This window comes from Notamacropus eugenii, chromosome 4 (genome assembly GCF_028372415.1).
Source record: "Notamacropus eugenii isolate mMacEug1 chromosome 4, mMacEug1.pri_v2, whole genome shotgun sequence".
Classification (NCBI taxonomy): domain Eukaryota; kingdom Metazoa; phylum Chordata; class Mammalia; order Diprotodontia; family Macropodidae; genus Notamacropus; species Notamacropus eugenii.
In genome coordinates this window covers 421,547,406-421,574,068 of record NC_092875.1, presented here as the reverse complement: position 1 = coordinate 421,574,068, position 26,663 = coordinate 421,547,406, and the positions used below count along the sequence as shown (strand labels likewise).

The following is a 26,663-nucleotide window of genomic DNA, read 5'->3' as shown; positions in this document are numbered from 1 at the left end:
AACACCCCCTCTAAACATGCTCCTCCACCTCCCACCCACATTTGTGGATTAGTTCTCTGGAAGGTGGGTGACTACTACATCCCTTTACAGTTCTTAGGGGTATCTCTATAGGGTTTGGTTTCCAGTGCTATTTATCTCAAGCCTGCATCCTGTCTGCTCCCCCCCGCAATATTGATTAACCAGTTGATATTAATGAGTTTGATGAGAAAGACAAAGCAGGACTGAAGTTAGCTAGTCTAACCCCTTTTACAGATGAGGCCCAGAGAGATCAAGTGATCTGTTTGTTAGTCAGTACTTATTAAACACTTACTATGTGCCACTCATTGTGCTAAGTGCTGGGGATAGGATACAAGAGGCAAAAGGCAATCCCTGTCGTGATGGGGGAAGCAACAACAAGCAAATGAATATGTACAAACAAACTATCTACATGATAAATTAGGAAATGACTAAGAAAGGGAAGACACTCGAGTGAAGAAGAGTTGAGAAAGGTTTCTTAAAAGATGGGGTTTTGTTGGGACTTCAAAGAAGCCAGTAGGCAGAGATGATCTTTGCCCCAAATCATCATCATTATCAATATTATTTAAATAGGAATTTAAAGTTTGCAAAACACTTTACAAAGGTCTCATTTTACCTTCACCATGACCCTGGTAGATATGTGTCATTATTACCCCCTTTTTATAGATGAGATGAGGAAACTGAGGCCAAGAGTTTATGTGACTTGCCCAGAGTCACAAAGCTAGCAAGCAGCTAAGGCTCAATTTTAACTCAGCTCACCCTGATTCCAGGTTCAGACCTCTATCCACCATGAACTTTTTTGCATTTCTCATATAGAGAGAGCTGGAATTCACACTTGGATCCTTTGATTCCAAATCCAGTACCCTTTTCACTGAATCTTCAAAGTCAGCGGTTCATTTCCTAAACTCTTCTCTCTTCTAAATTCCATTTGCAGTTGAAGTGATAAGGGATATCTGAAGACCTTTTATGACTCTTCATGAGTAAGCCATGGAGTGAGAGAGAGATGCACCCAAAAGTTATGGAGCTCATTAATATGCCTCTTGATACCCCTGCCCACCACACAACTCTAGGTTCCAAAGAACCCTAATATACTAGGGCCTGTGTCTACAGTGAGACACCTCTCCCTCCTTAAATGTTCCTAGAGACCTTTAGGCAAATTGCTTTACCTCACTGGGCCTCAGTGTTTCATCTCTCTTCTCTATCCCCGTCACATTTTACCTTGTTGTTGTGCTAGAATTTGTTGTTGTCATTGTTCAGTCATGTCTGAATCTTCGTGACCCCATTTAGGGTTTTCTTGGCAAAAATACTGAAGTTACTAACTATTTCCTTCTCCAGCTCATTTTTTTACAGAGGCGAAACTAAGACAAACAGGGTTAAGTGACTTGCTTAGAGTCATACAGCTAGTAAGGGTCTAAGGTCAGATTTGAACTCAGGAAAATCTTGAATCCAGGCCCGTTGCTCTGTCCACTGTGCCACCTAGATGCCCCCATTTTACCTTATATCATGCTTATTTGTGTACATGAGGTGTATTTCCCTATCTCCACTATGTTTACAAATTTGAAGGCAAGGACTTGTCATTTTCTATCTTCGTATCCCCAGTACCTGAATCAGTTTCTTGCACATAGCAAGCACGGAATGCTTGTCAAACAATATTTGTACTTGAATTTGAAATTATACTTTAAAAGGTCATTTTTTCTGGGTGTTTAAAGAGTTCAATTCATTCAAATTGAGGCAATGTTTTCTTCAAGGCTTGCAAAGCATCAAAGAAGATAGAGTTAATGGCACAGGGGATGAAATATATATATCTTGGAAACCTGACCCACAAAGTGAAGGCTATGTTGTGGACTGGTGTAACTATCCTCGGGATGCAATCTGTAATTTGCAGTGGGAGAAATTCAGTTCCAATACCACCAGTGCCATCATCAGATCTGGTAAGAGCAACCTTCTCCATGTTAATTAATGTCTGACTAGATGAAGTACCCTCTCTTGCTAAGTCTACCCACATTCTGCCCATTAGACTAGAACTTCTGAGCTGCCTCCCAAGCACCTTGGTTTGCCTTTCAATCATTCAGGTAAAATGCATGGTGAGATATCTTATTTTAAGGGAAATGCACGTACTTTCACTTCCGTGAAAGTTGACCTCTCATTGGGAACACCTGGGCTGAATCTTGGGTTTTGTTTTTCCAGAGCCCTTTGAGGATGATTCTGAGACTCTTCAGGTAGAACATAGTTTATGTGCATACTATTTAAAATGTACTTTATTTTATAATGAGGTGATGTCCATCTATATGGATATAAGGTGGGCACTGATGCTGCTACTGTCCTCCTTTAGACAGAACATCTTGAGTCACCTCCTTGGAATGGGAATCATATTAGGTTGTAAATACCTCATCAGTATGATGTATTTAATATATGAGGGTATCTGTGGTTTGATTCTAGATATGATGTTGAAAAATTGCCCTATATCAACTTTACATTCCCTCCCTCCTTCCTTCCTTCTTTCTCTTTCTTTCATTCTTTTCTTCCTTTCTTTTTATTTCTTCCCTCCCTCCCTTCCTTCCTGTAGGGAGATGAGGTACCAATGCAGGTAGCTATAATGCACAGTATTACCTCCTAAGTACATTAGAGTTACAAGAACAAAATGCTATGTGAGGTTGAGGGAATGGGGTGGTTACCAACTGAAAGATCGTGGAGGAATTCTTGGAGTGGGCTTTGAAGGATGAGTCAGAATTTAGTAGGAAGAAGGGAGAAAAGTTCAGGTCACGTGGCTGCAGACAATGGGAACAGCCCAAGCAAAGGCAGGAATCAGGGGAAAAATAAATTAGGGAGGGATTATTTATTTTGTAAAATAATTCAACATAGGATTAAACAGAAAGTTCTTTTAGTGCATTTTAACTACAGTTCAACTTCAAAAAGAATCTCATTTTAGGAACATTTGTTGTTTAAAGCAAGATATGCTTCTGTAACATTTACTTGTTATGAGTTCTTTGCACTTACTTGAGCCTCATTTCACATTCATTCTCACAATACCTCTTCAATTCCAGCTCCATGAACACAGCATCTGGAAACTGGGCTTGTTCTAAAGGCTAGGAGGACAGATGAAAAGAAGAGTTATTTTATGCCCTTGGGGGGGTAAGAAGGGTTTGTGGGTGTGTGTGTGAGAGAGAGACAGACAGACAGAGGGAAAGATAGAGACAGGGGAGGGGGAGAGACGGAAAGGGATAACCTGATACAGAGATGGACAGAGAGAGATCTGTGCCCAGTGATAGGCAGCCAGATGTAAAAATATTTGGTACTCATTTAAGATGCCCATCTGCTCCAGGAGAAGGCATGAAGGAAGGCCTAGTAACTTGGAAACAGAGCCAGTTTATTTTGTAATGAGGGCTCAGGAGCTAATCTGGAGAAAGGACAGTGGAAGATATGGAGCACAGAGTATGGAGACAGAAGGCTTTACCAAAACTAGGCTAAAATACCCAAACTAAAGGAAAATAACATAGATAAATGCCTCCATTCGTTTTTCAGTAATAATGAAAATGCTATGGCTGTCCTTAATAAATCTCCTTCTGCATCCACAGCTGCTTTTCAGTCTGGAGTGAGATATAATTTCAGAATTTATGGATTGTCTACAAAGCATGAAGCTTATTTGCTAGAGAAAAAAACAGGATATACTAAGGAGTTGGGTAAGTTAGAAACACTGAATAATAGTTCTTGTGTGACTAACATATTCAGAAAGAATCTTCTGGAAATGAAAGATTTCATCCTCCAAACCATCCTTATCTCATTTCCCCAGGATCCCAATCAGATTATTTTTTAAAATGTTGTTAATCCATACTAGTAAGATCCTGACTGTCCTGGGTCCATATTTTACAGCTGGTAATCCCAGCAATATTAACTGGCTACATTAATTTCACAGAGGGTAGCTAGGTGGCATAGTCACTATAGAACCCTGAGTCTGAAGTCAGGAAGACCTAAGTTCAAAACCAGCCTCAGACACTTATTAGCTGTGTGACCCTGGACAAGCCACTCCCCCCCCCAAAAAAACCCTCTATTTGCCTCAGTTCCCTCATTTGTAAAATGGGGATTATCATATAGCACCTATGTTCAGCTGGATGGTTCAGTGGATAGAGTACCAGGCCTTGAATCAGGAAGGCCTGAGTTCAAATTCAGCCTCAAACACTTACTAGCTGTGTGACCCTAGATAAGTCACTTCACCCTGTTTGCCTTAGTTTCCTCATGTGTAAAATGAGCTGGAGAAGAAAATGGCAAGTCACACCAGTATCTTTGCCAAGAAAACCCAAATGGGAACATGACTGAAAAACAATAATCATACCAAGTCATCCTCCAGACAGAAAAGGCCCTGGCTCTTTCCATACCCATTGCCTAACTTGATACAGCCCTACCTAGAAGATGATTTCCCTTTGACTTTTTCTTCACTGGATGTCCTGTATCAGTCATATCACATCCACAAAACAGCTTGATATAATAGGAAAGACACTAGACTTGAGCTCACTAACTTGTTTTGTGACCTAAAGCAGTCACTTCATTACGCTGGACCTCAGTTTCCCTATCTGTAAAATGAAGAGTTTAGACTAGATCTCTAAGAAGCCTCTTCTAGCTCTATTGTGATTACTCTACACTGCCTCTCATATATTTTGCCATAGATTCATAGACACACACGTTTCAAGATCTTCTAGTTGTCTGTAGAAAAAAATTAAACTATGTAATTAAGAAACCTTGTATAACAATATATACACAATTTAGTTATTAGTCCCTCTGCCCCAAGGGAGGAGGTTTTCTTTTTCCTCCCCAAGACTTTCTTTACTTTGCTTATTGATCAGAGTTCCCCTTTTAAAAAAATTCCTTTGAGAATTTTTATGTGTTTTACAAGTGTTAACATTTCCTTATATACAGAACAGAAAAATAGAATGTGACATTATGACTCTCCCTTTGGAAAACACTGCCCTGTTTTCTATACTCCCTTCTGAACTTCCTTCTGCTCTGTTTTTTTCAGATGTTTCACTGATACTTTTTTTCCCTTTCTTTTTCTTTTGTATCTCAATCACTGTGATCCCCACTCTCCAACTCTTCGTCATTAAATTAAATAGAATGACTCTATTGTAAAAAGTACATCTACTCAGTCAGAACAAATATCCAATACTGACCTCACTGAAAATGTAGGTCTCCTTTGATCCATCCCCTCTTCCAAGAGATGAGAAGTATGCTTCCTTATCTGTCTTTGGGGTCATGATTGACATACTTCTTATGTCTTTCAGATACATGACATTGCATCATTATATAAATTATTCTCAGGTTTCAGCTTTATTCAATCAGTAGCTGATTAAACAACTCCTCCCAGGTTTTCTGAAGGTTTTCTGCAAGTGTTGACTGCGCAGTTCAGCAAGACTCATTAATTTATAAATCTTATCTGAAAGTATATACAAAATTCCACACTGCTATTTTTCCTTTGTTATTCATTCATATCCAACTCTAAGTGACCCCATTCAGAGTTTTCTTGACAGAGATACTGGAGTAGTTTGCCTTTTCCTTCTCTAGCTCACTTTATCAGATGAGGAAACTGAGGAAAGCAGGGTTAAATGGTTTCCCCAGGGTCACTTTGCCTAGTAAGTGACTGAGACCAGACTTGAACTCAGGAAGATGAGTCTTCCTGCCTTCAGGTGCAGCCCTCTGTCCACTATGCCACCTAGCTGCCCATTAGTTCCCCACCCATGCGGTAAGTGGAGGGAGGTATATTAACCCAAAGTACTTTTTTTCCCCTTTCTAAATATTTTTATTGATGTCTTCTGGTTTTTTTCATCGGTTCTCAACACAACTCTTGTTCCTCCAGCCGTCTTTTGTAACAAAGAATAAAAATAAAAAGGAAAAATAAGCAGTTCTGCAAAACTAACCCAGTAGATGTAGTGTTCCACATCCATACTGACCAGCAACCCTGAGAATCTTCCCCTCTCAGTTTGATTTTTTTTCTTTTTAAATTAAAGGGGCTAATCCCTTGAATCACTTCTTAAAGAGGTCTATTCGCTGAATGGGCATTACCTCACTCAAAGTGAGAACCTGAAAAGGCCTTAGCCTAAAAGGACCAGGGTCTCCCACTGTATCCTGGGCCATCTCTGTCATCCTGATGAATATCAAGATGGCCCTGGAGGAAAAACTGAGGCTGATGACCTTGCACAGCCCTCCCTCACTCAAAGTCAGTTGCAAGTCATGTCATCATCTCCCTGATGACATGGTCTTTGAAAACCAAGGACAAACACAACAGAAACATTGTAGCATAGTGGATAGACTTCTGAAACTAAAGTATCAGCAAGACTTAGGTCCTGTGGCCAAGTCATGTTACTTCTCCCAGCCTCTATTTCTTCATCTGTAAAGCGGCAATAAACAATAGTAGTTTCACAGGAAAGAATGTACATATAGGATTTAACAGCCTTTAAGGCATTATTTATACATTACCTATTTTAATGTTTAAAATTTTGTTGTTTGTTCATGTAAGATGAGTGAAATCAAAGTATTCTAGAAGTCTAAAAAGGAAGGCACTTTCTCTCCTCCTCCCCAACTTCTTTTCCTAGCACTTGATTGCAAACCAGAAGTGACTGTTGACAATTTGGCTTCTACTTCACTGACCTTGACTTGGAAGGATAAGTGTGCTGAGGAGCCCCAGTACGGCTTCTTTAAAGGGTACCATATTTATGTGAAACCTGAAGCGAAGGGCTCCTGCGACTCGGAAACAGAAAAACTCCTTTTTTCAGGTAACATTTACTTAGACATGGAAAAGCTATCTCCTCATTTTTAAATATGTGAAAAATATTTGTCAATTTAGAATGTATCTTTTGTTAGTGCCTCGGGTGAAGTTTGTCTTTGTACCATCTGTTAGAAAATAACTTTGTAATTGTCCAAGTTCTTAAATATATCAAAGTTGCTTGTCTTTACACTGTATGGTATAACTTGTTCCCCTAGTTCTGCTCACTTCATAGAAGTCTTCCCACGTTTCTTTGAAACCATTCATTTTTTACATGCAATAAAAAATATTCCAATATTATACTTTGCTCACCTGTAGCCCAACTGGGAGGCACTAAGTTTTCAGTTGTTTACCACAATGATTTCAGAGACCCCAATGACAAAGAGATGATAGATTCAAGACGCAGAATGAAACATTAGTTTTTGGATATGGGATTTTTTTTTTTTAGCTTAATTATGCATATTTGTTACAGTGTTCCCCCCCCCCCCATTAATTGGGGGGGGGAAGAAATGAATGTTTGTTAATTGAAAAAAATACAAAGGATAAAAAAAGAAAATAACCTGCTAAGAAAATAATAGCATAAACAAAATTGCATTAGGGATGTTTAATTCATTAAAAAAAACAATTAGTTTCTGCTTTTAGAACTGCTTGTGCATTACCTTTATATGCATACAAGTAGTGTAGTCATTGTAAATGAACCGCATCTACTCACTCAAGCAGATCAAAGCAGGAATGGTGTTGGCCTTATTAATGGAGAAGTAAAGAGGGAAAGTAGACAAATCCCTAGCACTGTCTTGTGTGGGAACATCCAGAATCCTGTGATAAAAGCATACGTCTGAGGCAAATACTGCTTTAGCTCTTCAGACTCCTTCCCATTCCCAGAATCACATTGGGCACCAGCCTAGCCCCAGGGGTTTCGAAGCTCATTTTTTCTGGGGATAATAATAGCACCTAACTGGGAGGGCTGTCATAAAGATCAAATGAGATATTTGTAAAAAGCACTTAACACAGTGGGGCAGCTAGGCGATGCAGTGGATAGAGTGCCCAGCCTGGAGTCAGGAACACTCAAAACTCAAACACTTGCTAGCTGTGTGACCCTGGGCAAGTCACCTAACACTGTTTGCTCATTTGTAACTCAGCTTCTTTATCTGTAAAATGAACTTGAGAAAAAAATGGCAAGTACTCTGGCAGTATCTCTGCCAAGAAAACTCCAAATGAGGTCACAAAGAGTCAGCCATGACTGAAAAATGATTGAACAGCAACACTTAACACAGTGCTTGTCACATAACAGGCACTATATAAATGCTTACTCCCTTCCCCTCTACGTGCAAAATTTGAGTCTGCCAGATGTTCCTCTGTATGTGTGTGTGTGTGTGTGTGTGCATGCGTGCGTGATACCCTTTGCCTGAAATGATAAAAAATCTGACCTGGGATGGGGAATCTAGATGGGAAAGATGGAAGATTGGCTTTTAGGAAAATAATAAATAAGGAACTTTAAGAAAAGAATAATAGATTTTGAAAATGAAAGTTCTGAGACATTTGTTACCTGCCCAGTCCATTCAAGTCTTGATAAACAATGTACAAGTTAACTCTTATATCCTATGCTTTTTTTAAAAAAATAATTTTTTTATTGATGTCTTGTTTTCTTCTATGCTTTTAACGAAGTGACAATTTTCTTTTCTTTTTTCTAGATAATATAATGGGCTGTATGTACACAGTTTCAGATCCAAAACAAAAGACTTTCACTGTGAAAAAACTGCAGCCAAATTCACCATACAGTTTTGAAGTCAAAGCATACACAGGTGGTGGAGACAGCCTTGGCAGCCTTATAAAGGTCACAACAGGAACCCATGAAAACAGTGAGTTAGAAAAATTGAAACCCAATAAAGAAGGGACTCTCCTTCCCCCAAGTACTCCTCAGTACTTGGTATGGATTTCTCTTCTGCCTCCATCAGTTCTTTTTCTTGAATCATATTTGTTTGTGTATGTATTGCTCCTCCTCCTTATTCAGCCCCACTTTCTCCCTCTTCCTCCTCCTCCTCTACTTTCTCTTCTCCCTCTTCCTCCACCTTCTAATATAAAATCCATCAGGGCAGAAACTCTTTAGGGGGTTTTGTAGTCTTATTTTTGTATCCCTAGCTCCAAGCATAGTATCTGGAACTGGGTTAGGAGCTTAGTTGTTCATTGAACTGAATTTTCATTTAATAGTCAACCATTCATTTGACAAACATTTTTAGATACTATGTGTAAGTCAATGGGAATAAAAAAGATGAAAAATTTTATTCACCCTTAAAGAATTTAGAATCTAGAAGGGGGATCCAACATGCATGCAAATATAATTCGAGGTAGAATGTGTAAGGGAGGTCAAAGTGGCTCAAGAGACATTTAGTAAAACTGCAGTTTTATAATATTATTCATATCCTTTGACCCTTTGTCTATTGGATAAAGTATTTAGTTTTTTTTAAAGGGTAGTATATAAAGAACATCAATACTGATAAAGGAAATATTGGAAAGGAAAAAGTTAAATTTCCATCATGGGTAAAAACTGAGGATTAATAAACTATTTTCCACATGCAGATTTCTTCTCAATATTGAGCTTATGGCAGAAACAAATTATTCATTTAAAAATTATTCTTCTTTCTTCAGCCCATTTAATGATGACTATAATATTTCCAATGGCCTTCTTTTCTCTGCTACTCATCATCGCGTTGAACTTGAAGATTCAATGGTAAGTGTTATAAAGCCTTCTTATTAGGCGAGACAGACGTATGCCTTATTAAAACTAGAAAAAGTCAGTTGGAATTCAATTGAAAATCACTGAATTTGCTGGGAGATAAAAAAAGAAGAGGGAAGAGAGAAAAAAGTCATAGACCAAACTATTCAATTAAGTTTTTTGTGTGTGTATGAATAAAGAAGACAATTTTTTTAGTTTAAAATTATTTCACATAGAAATGTTTTGATATATCGATCACTTAATGCCACTTTTGTTGTTGTCCTAGGGTGAAGGAGAAGTGCTTCCCTGATATTCCAGACCCTTACAAGAGCAGTGTCCTGTCACTGATGAAATTCAAGGTGAGAAACAGTGGAAAACATACTATATAGTGAATGTGGAGGAAGGGGGCCTAGCAATACCAGATCTCAGACTGTACTGCAAAATAGTAATTATCAGAACAGTTTGATATAGGTCAAGAAGTAGAGAGATCAGTAGAACAGTTTAGGTATACAAAATTCAGAAGCAAATGAGCATAATAGCCTAGTGTTTGATAAAACCAAAGACTGACTTTTGGGGTAAGACCACCCTATTTAACAAAAACTGTTGGGAAAATTGGGAAGCAAATTGACAGATCAATATCTCATACTGTATCCCAAGATAAGATCTAAATGGTATATGATTTAGACATTAAGGGTGGTATCATAGACAATTTAGAGAGCAAGGGAATTAACCATCAAACTCATCTGTGGATAGTATTAAGAATTTATGACCAAACAAGCTAGAGAGGATCAAAGAAGGCAAAATGGGTAATTTTAATTACATAAAATTTAAAAAGTTTTGCCCAAAGCCAATACAACCAAAATTAGAAAAGAAACTAGTAAATGGAGGGGAAATTCGCAGCAAGTTTTTCTGATAAAGGTTTCATTTCTGAGATCTGTAGGAAACTGATTTAAATTTATAAGAATGAGATCCATTTCCCAACTGATAAGTCATCAAGGAATACAAATAGGCAGTTTTCAAAGGAGGAAATGAAAGCTATTAATAACCATACTTTTAAAATGCTCTAAATCACAAATAATTAGAGAAATACAAATGAGAACAACTCTGAGGTTCTACTTCACACTGATCAGATTGGCAGAGTTGACAACAAGGAAAATGACAAATCTTAAGGGGTGATGATAAAAGAGGTACATCAAGACACTACTGGTGGAACTGTGGAATTGTTCAGTCACTACAGAAAACAATTTATAACTATGCCCCCAAACTTATCATACAGTGCATACATTTTGACCCAGCAATACTAGCACTAGGTCTATATCCCAAAGAGATCAAAACATGAGGAAACAAACCCTATATGTACCAAAATACTTACAGCAGCTCTTTTTGTGGTGGCAAAAATTTGGAAACTGAGGTGATCGCCCATTATTTGGGGAATGGCAGAACAATTGGTGTTCTATAAATGTGATGGACTATTATTGTGCTGTAAAGAATGATAAAATAGATGGTTTCAGAGAAACTTGGGAAGACTTATGAACTGATACATAATGAAGGAGAACCAGGAGAACAATATGTACAGGTAAACAGAAACGATAACATGATGAAGACGACTTTGAAAAACAATAGCTCTGATAACTCAATGACTAACAACCATTTCAGAGAACTTATGATGAAACACACTACTCATCTCCTGATAAGAGAGGTGATGACTCAGAGTGAAAGTATATACATATACACACATAGTACACATTTCCACCCTGATATATATCATTTACACATACATGCCTACAGGTAGTTATATGTATACATATATACACACACATATATGTATATTTATGTATTTACTTACTTACTTACTTATATCTGACATGACCAATGCAGGAATTTGTTTTACTTTACTACTATGTTTATAATAGGGGTTTTGTTTTTCTTACTTTTTCAAGGGAGAGAGAGGGAGAAGGCAGATTTTCATTGACTGAAAAAAAAATTAATTCAAAAAATATTGCATAGGTTTATAGGTCATAGATCTACAGCTGTAAGGCACCCCAAATTAGATACTATTGGATCAGGCCTATGATGATAGTGCTTTCCTTGGACTTGTGAAGGAAAATAGGAGAAAATAGGCTACTGAGGGGGACAAACATCAAGAAGAAGGTAAAAAGGTATTGGCCATCTTTACTCCCAAAACAGTAAAATTAAAATGAACAGGTTAAAGGTAATTTGAATCCTACTTTTAAACTCACCTTCAGTTAGCTGCTGTGATCAATTTAAAACAAGAAAGCATCACCTCAGTTATTAGGATGGGCAATGTTTAAAAACAGGTTATTTTTTCTGAATTTTACACATTTGCCTGCTTTAGCAATTATTTTGTTGATTATTTTCTAGGGCAATATTCACCAGACCATACTGAATACTAATGACTGTACTCCTGACACCATTGAAGTTGTGAACAAGCCAGAAATAAGTAAAGCACTGGGATCAAGGACATTACTTGTGGAGAATGAGATCATTACACCTGCGTATCTCTCCCTCCTTCCAACAGAAAAAGATGCCTTGGATTCTCAACCTTGCATCTGTTTTGAGAACTTGACTTATCATCAGGCAACATCTGACTCTGGTTCTTGTAGCCAAAATCAGATGATGCCCACCAACCCAACGAGGTCTGTGGAGCCTTCTGAGCATTTACTAAAGGTAGAAAAGGACTACCTTGGATCATTGGGCAATACTCCTGCTGGAGAAGAAGCCAGTTTGAATTACGTATCCCAGTTGGCTCCAACTATATCTGGAGACAAAGGCAATTCTTCACCTAATCTTTCTGAGCCAGCACACTGCTCAGAGTATAAAATGCAAATGGTGATGCCTACAGGTGTGGCTCGGTCCCTTCCCCCAGAAGGTGACAGACCCATCTCAATCACCTCTTTAGACTAACTTGAAAAGCTGTGCTAACCAGTATACAAGTTTCAGTACTTCATACTCCATGACAAGTTCCACATCCTCAGTGTTTGCAGGCTGAAGGTAATATGTGGCACATCTGGTACCATCCCTCAGTCAGGCACAAAACGTCTGGGATTGCATACTGAGAGTCCTACAGGGCCATGGAAATCCTGTTGGGCTTCATGGCCAGAGGAACATTTTGCACATTCTTCTGCTTACCTTGGGGAAAAAAAAAAGGCTGACCTTAGAAACAGTGTCCAAGGGATCTTACTTATCATGCTACCTTTTCATAATAAAACTCATTTTCTGATAAGCACTTTTAACTTTTTCTCAATTTTGTTTTTTTAAAAAGGTAGCTTTCAAGGCTGCCATCTTGGGACCTTCCAGCTCCATTTCTGAGAGAAACTTTCTGAGTGAATCCTGCTTCCACACTTAGTATTTTAGAGAAAAAAGGATTATACTTGGACGTTCATTTTATAAGCTGAACCTCAAGGCAATACATTTCAGCAAATAAAACTTGGTGGGCATTTAATCTGGCTAGATACTATGAGAACAGATTCTGAGGGATCTTGGGACTGATGTTTTGGAACATATATTGAAGTGATTTGAAGATGATGACGGAGGTGCATGTGCACGTGAAGGGAGTGAAAACTAAGGTGACTGTAACAAGCTGCAAGACAATACACTGATAACCTTCTACCACTGGAGCCCTTCTACTTTCTTTCAGTAACTTGGTTTTGTTTTTTTCTACTGAAATTTTTTTCTTCTTTCCTTAAAAATCTCATTCACCATCAATAGAGAAGTCTTTTTCCATCAATGATATCATTTCTGAAAATTCCCCTTATTCTGTTTATAGTGGATTGTTAAATAAACACTATTTGATTTTAGTACCCTCAAAAAGAAATGTAAAATACCAGGTTTAATGAAATAAACTTTAGGTGTTAAGAATATTAAAAACATACACTGCAAAAATGACACATAAAAGTGGAGGCATTTTTAATGGGCTAATCATTAGCTTGGCCCATTATGTTCAAACTATGCATCGTCTCTCACATTCATCCCCTTCACTTCCATATATGAGGGCTACTACCAAGTGCCTATTTCAGGCCCTTACATATAACCTCTTATCTGGACAATTGTTATAACCTTCAAATAGGTTTCCCTGCTTTGAATCACAGTTCTCCTGAATCCATCTTTCTACTGCTGCCAAAATAATATTTATAAGGTACAGGTCTGGTTGTCACTCCCTTCCTCAAAAAATCCTCAATGGTTTCTCAGTTGCCCCTAGGATAAAATATTAACTCCAGTTTGATACTTAAAGCCCTTTCCAAGCTAATTCTAGCTTATTTTATTTTTTTTAATGTTTTAGTTGTCAACGTTCATTTCTACAAAATTTTGAGTTCCAAATTTTCTCCCCATCCCTCCCCTTCCCCCAACCCAAAATGCTGTGCAATCTGATTACCCCAATCTGCCCTCCTTTCTATCACACCCCTCCCTTCTCTCTTTTCTTGTAAGGCAAGATAGATTTCTATACCCCATTACCTGTATTTCTTACTTCCCAGTTGCATGCAAAAACAATTCTCAACATTCTTTCCTAAAGCTTTGAGTTCCAACTTCTCCTCCTTCCTCTCTTCCCACCTATCCCCCCTGAGAAGGCAAGTAATTCAATATAGGCTATATATGTGTAGTTTTGCAAAAGACTTCCATAATAGTCATGTTGTGTAAGACTAACTATATTTCCCTCTATCCTATCCTGGCCCCCATTTATTCCTCTCTCATCCCTTATTTTTAGACATCATCCCTTCCTATTCAACTCACCGTGTGTGTGTGTGTGTGTGTGTGTGTATATAATTCCTCCAACTACCCAAATACTGAGAAAAGTTTCAAGAATTACAAATATTATCTTTCCATGTAGGAATGTAAACAGCTCAACTTTAGTAAGTCCCTTATGATCTCTCTTTCCTGTTTACCTTTTCATGCTTCATTTAAAGCTTAGCCAAAACAAGACATCTCTCCCTGCCCTAAACCTCAGAGAAAACAAGAGTTTGGCTTCTTTTTTAAATAGTATTTTAAATTTCAATACATTTTCAACACATTTTTGTATTTAGTGTGCCAATTATTACTTCATACATTTTGAGCATTATTTATAACTTTCGAGATGGAAAGGACATGTCAGTTCAATCTCATCTTTTTACTGATAAGGAAAGCAGGGCCCAGACAGTTCTGTCCTTTGCTCAAAATAAAACAGCTAGGGTGGTACACAACCAGAACTAGAAGATACCTCACTCCTAAGCCACTGCTTTTGCTAACTACATTCCTCATGATGTCATGGTGAGGTTTACTAATAGATGGCCATCTATTCATGCCTGCACATCCTCTGACTCTTCCATGGTTTTTCAAAAAGTTACCATGGGCTAGGATGGGAAGGGAGTCTGAATAACACGACAAGAACCTTGCTTGTGATTTCTTGACATCTAGAAGACAGCAATGGAGGACATGGACTGTTTGACTCTTGGTTATCCCTTGCTCTTATGTGAATTTTGTTTGTTTTCTTGCATAAATTACTTGTATTGCAGCCTGTTCACATCCCATATATGATTTGACCTTTGAATGATCAATTTCAATTTTTCAGAGCCTATAGGATTTCATGTCTTGTAGTAAAATAACATTATTACATTATTTCCTCTTACAAATTACCCTCTTATAAATTATCCTTTTAAATATATAATTTTCAAAGGCTAGCTACATTCTCAAGTGCTTTTTCATACAAACTGGAACCTCAATTGCAACACACTTCCCAACTTTATGCTGGAATTCAATATAAAAATTATTTGATCCACATAAGTTTGATTCATGGTGAACTTTTCTCATCTATATTCTAAGGTAACTAGCCAGTACTAGAACATATCTATAAATGTTAAATCAGCACCTTCCCCTTTCCCAAATTCATTGTGTTAAATCAAGCCATGCAGATTTTATTACAAAGCAAATTCTTCTATTTCAAAGTTTTTTGTTACTTATACTATTAAATTGGAACACAATTTATACTGTTACAACTAACATTAACAAGTAACATTGTGATATTTTATTGATCAAAATGAACCGCATTCTAGGTTTTTTTGTAATATTTTCACCAAAAGAACTAAGAACACAAGAGAAGATAACATTTTCCACAGGAAGTACTAGGAATATCGCTTGCTTTTTAGTGTAATTTCCATTTGAATGAGAGTGTTGCTCCATCTAAAAGGTAGATTTCCTGAAGCTCCCATGCCCTATGATCATACATACTTGGGGAAGACTGGAGTTTTTTGCAAAAATATTACCAAAGAAAGGTTTCAGGGGAAAAATGCTAAATGTTCAAACTACCATTATTGATGATAATCTTTGACCTAGGTCTCAATCTGTAGCTTGAAAGAAAATAATTTTGCATGGTAGTCACTGTTTAAGCAGCATCATAACCCAGTTCAATTCTTGTAAGTCATATCTATAGCCATTTCAATTTTTTAAATTTCAAGTAAAGAAAATAGTACCACATTAAAAATTTTAAGTACATTTTATTAACAACATATCCCTTTGATAAGATTACACTTCAGGAGGCTTTTAATGCCCAGAGACATAAACTGTACACACTATACAAAAACCACCAAAAAAAAAATCAAGGTGGGCAAAACCATTTGGGAACAAACCTCTTTGTTTAAATTATACACAGCTCAATGAAATATTCTTACAGAAAATATATAAATACTTTTTCTTTCTATGTTACAGGTATACAATATAAATCAGATTTCAATGTCTGTTCAGTGACCTACAAACACTAGAACCTCCAAATATGTAGCAGCGTATTACTAAATTAAAAAAAAAAAAAAAGTAAAGAAAAAACTGCCCGGGGAGGGAGAAAAAGTCTGAGATTTTCACAATCCCTTCCCACTCTTTAAAACAATTAATTTACACCAATCTTACAATACAGTTTTAGGGTTACTGACAGACCAGTATTGCAACATTTTTTCAACTACAAAGATGAAATGTTTTCCTTTCCCCCCCAAGACTCTGTATTTTGTGCTAAATCAACCTATTCAGTGGCAAAATTGCAAGTTAAATTTTTTTGGCATAAATTACATTTCTCAAATTAAATAGGTACTTTACAAAGGAATTCAAGCAAAATGTGCAATTTATGCATGCTGTGGCATAGCTATCCATCCATCTACCTTATAAAAATAGTTCAAAGGAAAAAAGTCCAAGTTCTGCATACAGACCTACTATGAATGAACAGAACTCCCTGAAAACCAGGAACTTAAGAAAAAAGGAAATCACTTGTGGCAATGTTTAAGTGTTCCAATTTTTTTTCATAAGCGTAACTATTTGATTTCTCTAGTATATGTTAATAAGGAAACCTCTCTGTAGTGAAACCAAAGTGTTTAATTAACAGTGCATTTTGTTTATGGAAAGATGGGGGTGAAGCTCATATAACTGGAGACCTAACTTACATCATGGAAGATCTTTTCAATTAACAAATATTCTCTCACTCTAAAAAGCTAATTCTCATTAAAATTTCTCTAGTACAATCAATTGATTTTAAGAAATTCACTTTTTCCATGTTCATGTCATAATGAACTGTGCATTGAAAACAGAATTGGAAGCATTCAACACTTCACATTATCTCTCAGGGAAAAAAATCTTTTCAAAGGAAGTTTCCTAAGGCTGTTCTTAAACCAGGCTAATTTACAAAGCTTTTCTTACATAAATTAGCATTCTACTCAACATGCAAAACAACTGCAGATCTGCTAAATCTGATAAAACCATAAAATATTAGATCATTATTTATTGCTTAATGATATGTGCTTTAAGGTATGCAAAAATGTATCTTCTGAATGTTACAGAACAAAACATGTCTACATAAGCTTCCATGTCATAGCTGAATACTTTGCCATTATTACCGTGCCCTGAAAAATTAGTCAAGCTCTGGTTAAAGAGATGCAACTTAATAAAGCCTTAGCTTGTCAAGAACTGTTACATCTATTTTGTGTATGTTTTCTTTCTGACGGTATTTATTTAACAGTGCATATGTGGTGGCCTACAAACCTATTTTTAATGCATATATTCTTTTTATCTTAGAGAATGTTACTGCACAAACAATATTTAGAAGAACTTTGGAGGTGGGATGGGGGATGAGGGTTGTCTCTGCCTCTTGGATCCACCTAAACATAAATAGGTAACCAAAATGTAAGTGTTAAGAACTTCCAGATAATATTATGAAAGCTCTGTATCTGATTTCCTTATTTATCACTATCTAAACAGAATCTAGTTACATGAAGTAGAATAATTGCTTTTGAAACAAATTTTGCAATTGGAAATGACAATTCACTTTACAATATTAGAAATTCACAGTTTATAACCAGCACAACTGCCAAAGTTCCTCCAATTTTTTCAATAATTCTTCCTATTAGTGAGTAATACAATTTTATCTGGACTAAAATTAATTCTAAAAATTCCATATCTCAAAAAACTACAGTACTGATATTATTCTTGTAAACTCTATTTTGGTAATATCTACTAATGGATGATTTTCTCAAAGATTTTTTATTACCACTGACACCATCCTAAACTTTTCAACTATGATTTTATTTTTTTAAACATCTAAATCAAGCACTTGGCATAAGCATTTTCCACCATAAAAGGCTACCTTTGATACAAGTTCTCAAAGAATATTAAGCCTACCAATGTATCCAAGTGTTAACCAAAGAGCACAATGATTTTCTAAATACAGACATTTTATTTCCTTAGAACCTCAATGATAACCAGAGAATTACACGGTTCTCTCCAAACTAAATGCTATAGGTAAAAACGATAGTTTATGTTTCTTAAAGAATACTGGTCAAAAACTGTTCAGGCCACTATTTATGCCTTAACTTCTGGGAAGAAAAACAAACATGAGTTAATGGTTTAATTCATGAGGGCTTAAACCACAGATTTTATAGTCTATTCTAACTGAGGTAGTTTGAAACTACTGTCTAAAGCATATGAATCCCATTTTGGGGAGGATCACTACATTATTTCCTTTGGAGTTTTTAACCACTATTTGGTCTAACATTTCTGACAGCTGGATCTTTGGAGAAGTAATTTAATCTTTCAGGTCCAAAGACCAAGTCAACAGGCAAGTTTTTAAGTATTGTCAATATATTACAGAAACTCTTAGGGCTAGTGATAAACGAAAAGTTAAAACAAATTATTTCTACTTTTCCTTCAATTGGATTTCAAGAGAGAAACTGAAGCCAAATTCTAGTAGAAGCAGGTTACAATCCTGCAGCTTTTCTGCTCTGATTTAAGTTGCTATACAGTGCACATAAAAACAATTCACTGAAGTGCAGTCCAAGAAGTGTTATGTAGTGAGATGAAGTGCTTCACCCCAACAAAACTTTCAGTGCCAGTAAATAAAATAGAATAGTTGTCCAACTGGGAAATAACAGGTGGGCTTTACTTTCTAGTTCAAAGGGCTATTTACATACATCTCCAAGAACAAATCAGTTAAGATCAGGATCTGCAACAAATGTGGCCATGAGTTAATGTCACAACCGTCAAAGTTGACAGTGATTACAAAAACGGTAAAACTGAATGGTCTTTTTAAAAAGTGTCCTAATTCAGTCCAGCTGGATATTTTTTATATATAATATACATATATATCAAAAATGATAATTCCTTTCAATCACAAGCATTCTAATGAATATTTCCGTGCTATTTTATATACAAATTTGCATATATGTAGTTAATTCCTGTAAAGATTTCCAGGTATCTTTAGATACATTAAAAAGTTTTTTTTAAAAGAAAAAAAACCTGCCCTCATCAACTTAGCAACATTACTAATAATATAATAAAGGCAATCATTGTATTCTTAATTCATCCGTCACTGCATTAATTTGTGCAAAAAAAATTTCAGAAAGAATACTGGTATAAAAATTAAAGTACTGCTGCTTCAAAATTTGGTACTTAAGGCTTTTCACTACAATTTTTATAATAATCAGTCTCATTAATTAAAGCAACATCTACGGAAATATGGCTCTGCTTTCCCCATGGAATGTGGAAATAATCTACAAACCCAGTCTCCTCACAAGATTCAGAGATAGTTTTCTTACATTTTTACATATAGGCCAAATGTCAATAAATAATACTTATTCAATTCCTCACTGAGAAAAAAAGGGCATGTTAAAAATATGAAAATGAACAGAAATTCACTGAGTAAAAATATATAAAGGGCAAATAATTATATTTCACCTTAACTAAAATTTTTTGATTTAATTGGGAACTGTAGTGAAAAACCTTAATTGGTTCATATAACCTATAATACATTGCAACGAAATCTGAGAGACTGAAAATCAAAGTAACCATTTGCAATTATAGTAACATTAAAATAAGTTAAAAGTCCCAGATCTCTGAGGCTCCTCTTTCAGTCCGAGGTTACAAACCTCTCAAGTAGTGTTACAAACATTAAGAAAAATGTGAGGTCCAAAGTTAACCCCCAAATACCAGCTGTTACAGCACATCCCCCCATGGAAGATGTTGCCTTTAGAAATGTACATTTCTAGTATATATGAGTTAGTTAACAAACAAGGCATCTTTCTATTTAACCCTAAAAAGAATTCAGAATCAACCCTATAAAAGGATGTTTCTTCATACTATCTTATTATTGTTCAACTTTCATGGTTTTAAAATTAAAGAAAAGAAAAATCTGTATAGGTGTTCAGTGCTTGGCTCTTGCATACATTTGGTAAATATAATTCATAAAACTGGTAATGGATGACATCCCCAAAGAATATATTTGGGGAGGAAAGTTTCTGCTGGGGAAAAAGAATCTGCAGTTCACACTGTTCAGGTACCAGGAACTGCTGGAACAAGCTACAGAAGATGCTCCTGTCTTTGCTATCCAGTCAGTGAGGTTTTTCTGAGGATTTCAGGAAGTCCAAAGAGATATACTACATAAAGATGAGGTCAGGATTCGGCCGATGTATCAATTATAGGTTGCTTTGGTGGAGTTGATAAGACAGCCTCCGCTTCTTCGTGCATCTAGGAACAAAAGGATGAACCATTTAGTAATTCCTGATGCAGTCTTGTCAGACAGGGTATTTTTACTTTAGGGGCAGCTGAAGGGTTCCTTCCATATGTAGAAACAAAATGATACCATGACTGATGACTACACATGTTTAAGTACCTGATGTGAAAAAAAACTCTAACAACTTCTGTGTGCGTTCTAAGCAAGACGGATACATTTAAAAAGTGCCTAGGTCTTTTTAGCTTAGAATAATGCATCTGAAAGAGGATCGAGCTCCTTTTGTCCTCCTGAGTGTAAAACAGTGGTATCTCACCTATAGTTCTCTAGCCAGAAAAGTTTTTCTTAAACTATTTATTATATGTGATGCTTTGCCTTTTAGGGACCAGAATCAACAGCTGAAAAATTGTGTGGATGGAATTAGTGGATGACACTGATTAACATATGTACTTTTTGGCATACTATTATACTTCTATTACTATTGATACTTTACGATAAGATTCCAAGTTTGCATCTAGAAGGAAAGTGAAAAAAATCCCTATTTTCAGTACTTCCCAAATTACTTTGTATTTACTTAGCTATGAACAGGCTGTATCTCTACCCCAGACATAAGCTCCTTGAGAACAAGAACTATCGGTCTTTGCCCAGTATGTTACAACAGTGGGTGGTTAATAAATGTCCACTGTCTATATAAGTGAACATTTAAGAACTTTTTGTTCATTATTAGCAATGAAGAAATACAACTTCTATTTCTCCTTACTTGTAAAAACTGTACATCTTGAAATAACTCCTGTATAAATCTGCGAGATGGCAGTCGAAAAGTACAATGTGATAACAAATAGGAAACCTCAGAGTAGAGGCATATATCATCAAATGCCTGAGGAAACTTCTCTTTAATTCTAAAATGGAAGAAAAGATTTGTTAAATTAGAAAAATAAGTAGTTCCTAATTATAAAACACTTCTCAAGTATATAGCTGAGTCACCAATTAAACACTGATGGGTATGATTTTTTAAAGTAATTAATATAAATAATTTTTACAAAAAAGAGACCTTTTAGATTATTTTTATTAGGAAAAAAGTTATATCCAAATTTAGCATTGCTCTTAAGCCACTTTAGTTACCTTTTAAAATATATTTCAACATTCTAAAAGTCGAAATTAAAGATGTTGATGGACCATCTTTGAATTTCCTACTGCACGATGTGATCCTGACTTGATAAAGTACTCTAAAAATTTTTGCAAAAAAGTGCCTTAACAAAGCTTGAAAAAAAGAGAGGAAATTAAAGGAATTAAATTTAATCTGTAAGAAATCACCATACGCTATTTATTATGTAAAGCAATCTCTAAATTTTTATTACCCTATTTCTTCTTGAAGTCAGAAAAAGAAACAACCAAAACAAATACTACAGGTGAATTTAATTTGCATACATTATTTACTCACGTTAAAAGTCCTGTTTCATGACCTTTAGTTCCTACTGAACTACTCAAATTGATAACTAATCTTAACACTTCTTTTCGAAGGAGTATACGGCATACTGGTGTATCATCTGGAATTGACTTGACTCCTGGAAAAAAAATTTTTTTTTCAGAGTAAAATTCAATGAATTTCTCACTGTGCCAGGTGGTGGTGAGTACAAAGATTTTTTTTTTTTAAATGATAATTCTCCTCAAAAACCTTAATTCTTAGGGCAATGGTAAGGAGAGGAATGCTAATAAACAAGAAAGAATGGGCCAGACCGTGTAAAGAGCTTTAGATGACAGGCTAAGTGTCGTATCCTAGAGGCAATGAAGTTTTTTAAACTGGGAAGTAATATGGTCAGTTTTCTACTTTAGGAAGATTATCTTCGCTGCTATATGAAGAATAGATAGAAATAAAGAAAGACTAAAAGCAGTGAGAGCAGTTAGCTTATAATAAATATTATAAGAGATTCTAAGGGCCTGAACCAAGATGGCATCAGGAGGAGATGGATACAAGACATCTTATGGGGGAGAATCAATTGGACATGTCAATTGATCAGCTGTGGGGAACAGAGAGTTGACTCAAAGGAATAAGCATAAAGTAACTTAAATTTTGTATCCCAGAAGATGACACCAAGAATGAAGACAGACTAGAAATTCTGCACAGTACTTCTCATTTAAATGCTGTATGTAATTACTTATTAAAATATGAGGTTTCTCTAAAGCTTTTTTTCTTGTAGCTCTGCAAACTTACCTAATACCAGTTCTGTACTCTTGGTGCTACTGGCTGACCCCTGGGATACAGCATCACTGCATCCTGAAATCCCAGAAAACTTTGAGGAAACAACATCTAGATGATTGTGGATGGTCTGCCCACACCAATCAGGATACGGAATGTCTGAAAAGTCTGAAGAAGACAACTACTAATTTAATAAAAGGAAGTTCAAGATTTAGTCACTAAATCAAATGACAATCCTTCATAACTAATTTACACAAGGAATTTATTTTTTATCTAAATTTATCTAAGATGGAGAAAGGTTTGGCTTACTTCTAATTCTCTTTCAGTTTTTAACAACTCTTTACTGAAGACTCAAAGAGTAAATTTATATGATATAATTTATATAAGATGTTCTAATAAATTACTAATTCAATTTCATGATAAATATAATTTACAATTAGTGTAAATGAGCTAAATGAACTGAGGGAGCATGTTTCCTAGGTATCAGTTACTATACCACAAAAGCATTTTCCTGAATTATTATTTGACTGGAGGTAAACTTTCTCTGCCTCAATAATTCAAGTCAATTAAAAATTGTCATTCAGAGAGGTCTTCTGGAGTAGAAGACAGTCAGCCTCAGAGCTAGAAAGCCTGGGCTTGATTATGGTCTCTGATATACTGGCTAGGGCTGGTGTGACCTTTGGCAAGTCACTTAACCTCTCAATTTTAGAAGTCACTCTCTAGAACTAAATACTGCAGAAGAGTTGCTTTATCCTCACTGGTAGAAAAGGAAATTCCAAAATGAGAGTTCCCTACATCAATGAAATCATAGGTCGCAATAAAATGTGCTAGATGCTAGGAATACAAGATAAATAAAAGGCATAGTTTCTGATCTAAAGAAGCTTATAAATGAATAGAGGAAAAAGGAGAGGAACATAAATAGCCAAATCATGGATATTAGAACATAATGTGATACGATTCATATGACACCAATTATCTCTTGAAAAAATTTTCCAGCACATCTACATAATTTGACTTAGTGGACTAAAACAATTGTAAATAAGAAAAATTTTTGCCATTATTTTAGGAATTAACATTAGGCAATCACAGAATTTTGGTGGTGGAAGGAAAAGATCATTTAGTCCAATTCTAATACACTTGTATTTTATGGAAAATGATAGTGAGAGCTTAAAAGTCTTACCCAACATCATACTATTAATTACAGGTAAAAGCAACATTAGTATCTGTATCTAATTTCTTTGATCTTTCACTAGATGTTTTTCCTACCATACTGCCTCGCTGTGTTTGTATGATTTGCTTTATCTGTTTTTTTAAGTATTACCCCTAAATCTTTTATATGTTGATTTTTTAAAAATACTAGGAATCTAGAAGAACAGTGTCTTTGACTCAGACATAACTTTTCCTTTTTCAGATTTCCCATTTGCAAAAAGAGAATACCTCATAGAAAAAGTGATAAAAGTTTTAAGTAGTTTAATATCAAAGAAATGACAAGTCCACAATAAGGGTACACTGTAACTACACCTCAAATTTTGAAATTCAAACGACTGCTTGAACCTCTCTGAAAATGTATAAATGCATACTTAAAAAACCCCACTAGCAATAAAAATAACTAACCAGCTACTCTAGCTGCAGCATCAAATTGAAAATGTAATTTTATGGGACAGCAAAATACAAAGGATACAGAAGGTATTCTATTATACTTTAAACAAACTCTGCAAGAGATAATAGTCTTGGTTGGTTTTCTTGAGTGATGTACAAAATTGTTAAGCAACTAAATGGGTATGTTGAGATGTTAAGTCTTTTTGTTAATTTTATTTAATTGCACATGCATACAAATTAATTGGTGTTGTTACTGTTGAAAAATAAGTTAATGATAAAATACTTTTTAAAGGAGAAAAAGAAATGAAATATGTCATTCTGGCACACTCTCTTCTTTCAGTTTCTCGATTATCTCCTTCCGGTGACTGATTATGATTTGTCTTTATTCTTAGTAAGTTTCTTGTTTTTTAATAGCTTAGCTAGTATATTATTGCTGGGAGAGCGGGAAAGGAGAGGGTAAACAGTACTAACTACACAAGAAGGAAGTCTGATCCCAAAGGGACTAACTGGGCACTCTGAAGTCATGTAACTTTTCCTTGACGACTTAAGCAAAGATGCTGAAGGAGGAATGGCCATGAGCAAGTCTCTTCAGTTCTTTAGGCCTGAGTTTCATTACCAAAGATGTGGTAACACAAGATATTTAACTACAAAGGCATTTCACTTTAGGCAATAGATTTGATCCTAAAAAATTTTAACTAAATTCAATTTTTGAAAATTAAGCCATTTCACCATTTATCTATATTAAGATGCTCTATGATTACACCATATCTAACTTTTCACTGCATGATAGGAGTGAACACTTAAAAACTTAAAACACTAGTTTTAAGTTTTGCCTTACTTGCTGGGAATACCTCTATATGACTTCTAAGACCATTCGGGCACCAAACCTATGATCATACAGGATGTTAAGTTCTTCTGAAAACAGAGTTCCCATTTTCCATATGTGCACTAAAGATCTTACCAAATTTTTATTAGGTTACCTTGGAATCCTTTGTGAAACGTTTCTTTCCTTTCTTCCTTAGTTTTGTGGTGGCTGACAAGGCTAACACAAGTCTGTGAGTTTATAGCAATATTTTGAGGGAGGTTAAGATCTATAGTAGCATACACTCATTTAAAAGAAATAAGTCATTTGTTTTATAATGAGAGAAAAAAAGTCATTTAAAAACTTGAACCTACTTCATATCTTAGAGAGAAAGATTCTGTTTCAGAGGGTTCCCTAACCTGAACAGAAATACCAACCTGTGTGAGTATAGGTTGAGTCCACTTGGCTACTGTGCTGGTAACCCAGAATCTGGATACAGACACAATAAAGACAATTATCGTCTGTGTGCTCCTGTAGCCCTGTGTCTTCTGTATTTTCCAAAAATTGAGAAGCATCGGAATGGCTTGTATTCATTATTTCTGTGAGACTAATCTGTTGTCGGAGCATTTGAAATGGACTTTTTACAAGATCTCCAGTACCAGATGGAAGACCTACTCAGAGACAAAAATAAAACATAATGAAAAAACAATGTGAGGGCTAAAAAATACTTGGTACAATTAAAATCTTCTTTCTCAATATCTTAGGATAGGTCAATTTTTTTGAGTATGGGAAAGAGGAAAGATAAAACAAAAAGGAGAACTCTATCTCTGCCATTATGAACATAATTTTAATACAGGAAGGAAGGTCATGAGAAATGAGAAATAAAATGTTAATAATTTGCTCTAAAGATATAAAAAGCTACCATTTAAGTCTAACCTTGGCATTCATGCTTTGTGGCTTGAATTTTGGGTACAAATAAAAAAAGCAGATATGTAAAATGATAACACAAAGACATCTATAGTCATTGTTATCATCCATAAGAAGAAAAGTGTTTAAGGAAGAGTAATACCTTTGTACAGAAAAAATTTTAGAATGAATAAAAAATGATTATAAATATAGATGAAGGCAAGCACTAGAGTAATTAGACATTTAAGCTTTTCCAATTTAGGTGTATTTGCCATTTAGATTTTAGGCACTTCAAGTATTACTTTCTTATGAATTAAAAGGACTTGTTTGCTTTGGTAGAACATTTGCTTGCAAAACTCTGAGAATAAGTATTGTAATTTGAAATTAAGGTGACATAAAAAGGGAAATTCCTAGAATTTTTAAAGCATCGTATGTTCAACAAAAACTACTACAGAATGTATTTCTTAAAACACCTAACTGTAAATTATAACACGGTATTTAATGAAAAGTTATGAATAGAATAAATAATATTTATTACCTCCTGAATCAGGTAGTACTCTCACAACACGATCATCACATGGAGGTATAGTTTTCTTCTGAAAATAAGGAATATCCTTTACCTAAAATTTTGAAATAAGATCATGGGAACTGTCTCCAGAAAGAAAATAACATTTCTCAAAACAAATGACTTTTTAAAAAAACTGCCAGCAG

General features: G+C 35.5%; 2 protein-coding genes across 7 annotated transcripts in view; one reads left to right on the top strand and one right to left on the bottom strand.

Annotated features, from left to right (window-relative positions):
- The window catches only part of OSMR (oncostatin M receptor), an 83,312-nt gene extending 65,892 nt beyond the window's left edge, over window positions 1–17,420 (top strand). For all 3 annotated transcript variants that reach the window (XM_072605771.1, XM_072605769.1, XM_072605770.1), the window contains 7 exons: window positions 1,764–1,946; window positions 3,591–3,695; window positions 6,597–6,776; window positions 8,458–8,625; window positions 9,413–9,494; window positions 9,766–9,838; window positions 11,862–17,420. In XM_072605771.1, coding sequence (XP_072461872.1) covers window positions 1,764–1,946; window positions 3,591–3,695; window positions 6,597–6,776; window positions 8,458–8,625; window positions 9,413–9,494; window positions 9,766–9,838; window positions 11,862–12,404 — 1,334 coding nt within the window. In that variant the 3' untranslated portion in view covers window positions 12,405–17,420. The remainder of the gene's footprint in view (window positions 1–1,763; window positions 1,947–3,590; window positions 3,696–6,596; window positions 6,777–8,457; window positions 8,626–9,412; window positions 9,495–9,765; window positions 9,839–11,861) is intronic.
- RICTOR (RPTOR independent companion of MTOR complex 2) overlaps window positions 15,945–26,663 on the bottom strand; it is a 129,631-nt gene continuing 118,912 nt past the window's right edge. For all 4 annotated transcript variants that reach the window (XM_072605765.1, XM_072605767.1, XM_072605766.1 and 1 more), the window contains 6 exons: window positions 26,491–26,572; window positions 25,484–25,717; window positions 22,661–22,813; window positions 21,890–22,013; window positions 21,209–21,347; window positions 15,945–20,465 (listed from right to left, as the gene is read on the bottom strand). In XM_072605765.1, the coding sequence (XP_072461866.1) occupies window positions 20,391–20,465; window positions 21,209–21,347; window positions 21,890–22,013; window positions 22,661–22,813; window positions 25,484–25,717; window positions 26,491–26,572 (807 nt within the window). In that variant the 3' untranslated portion in view covers window positions 15,945–20,390. The remainder of the gene's footprint in view (window positions 20,466–21,208; window positions 21,348–21,889; window positions 22,014–22,660; window positions 22,814–25,483; window positions 25,718–26,490; window positions 26,573–26,663) is intronic.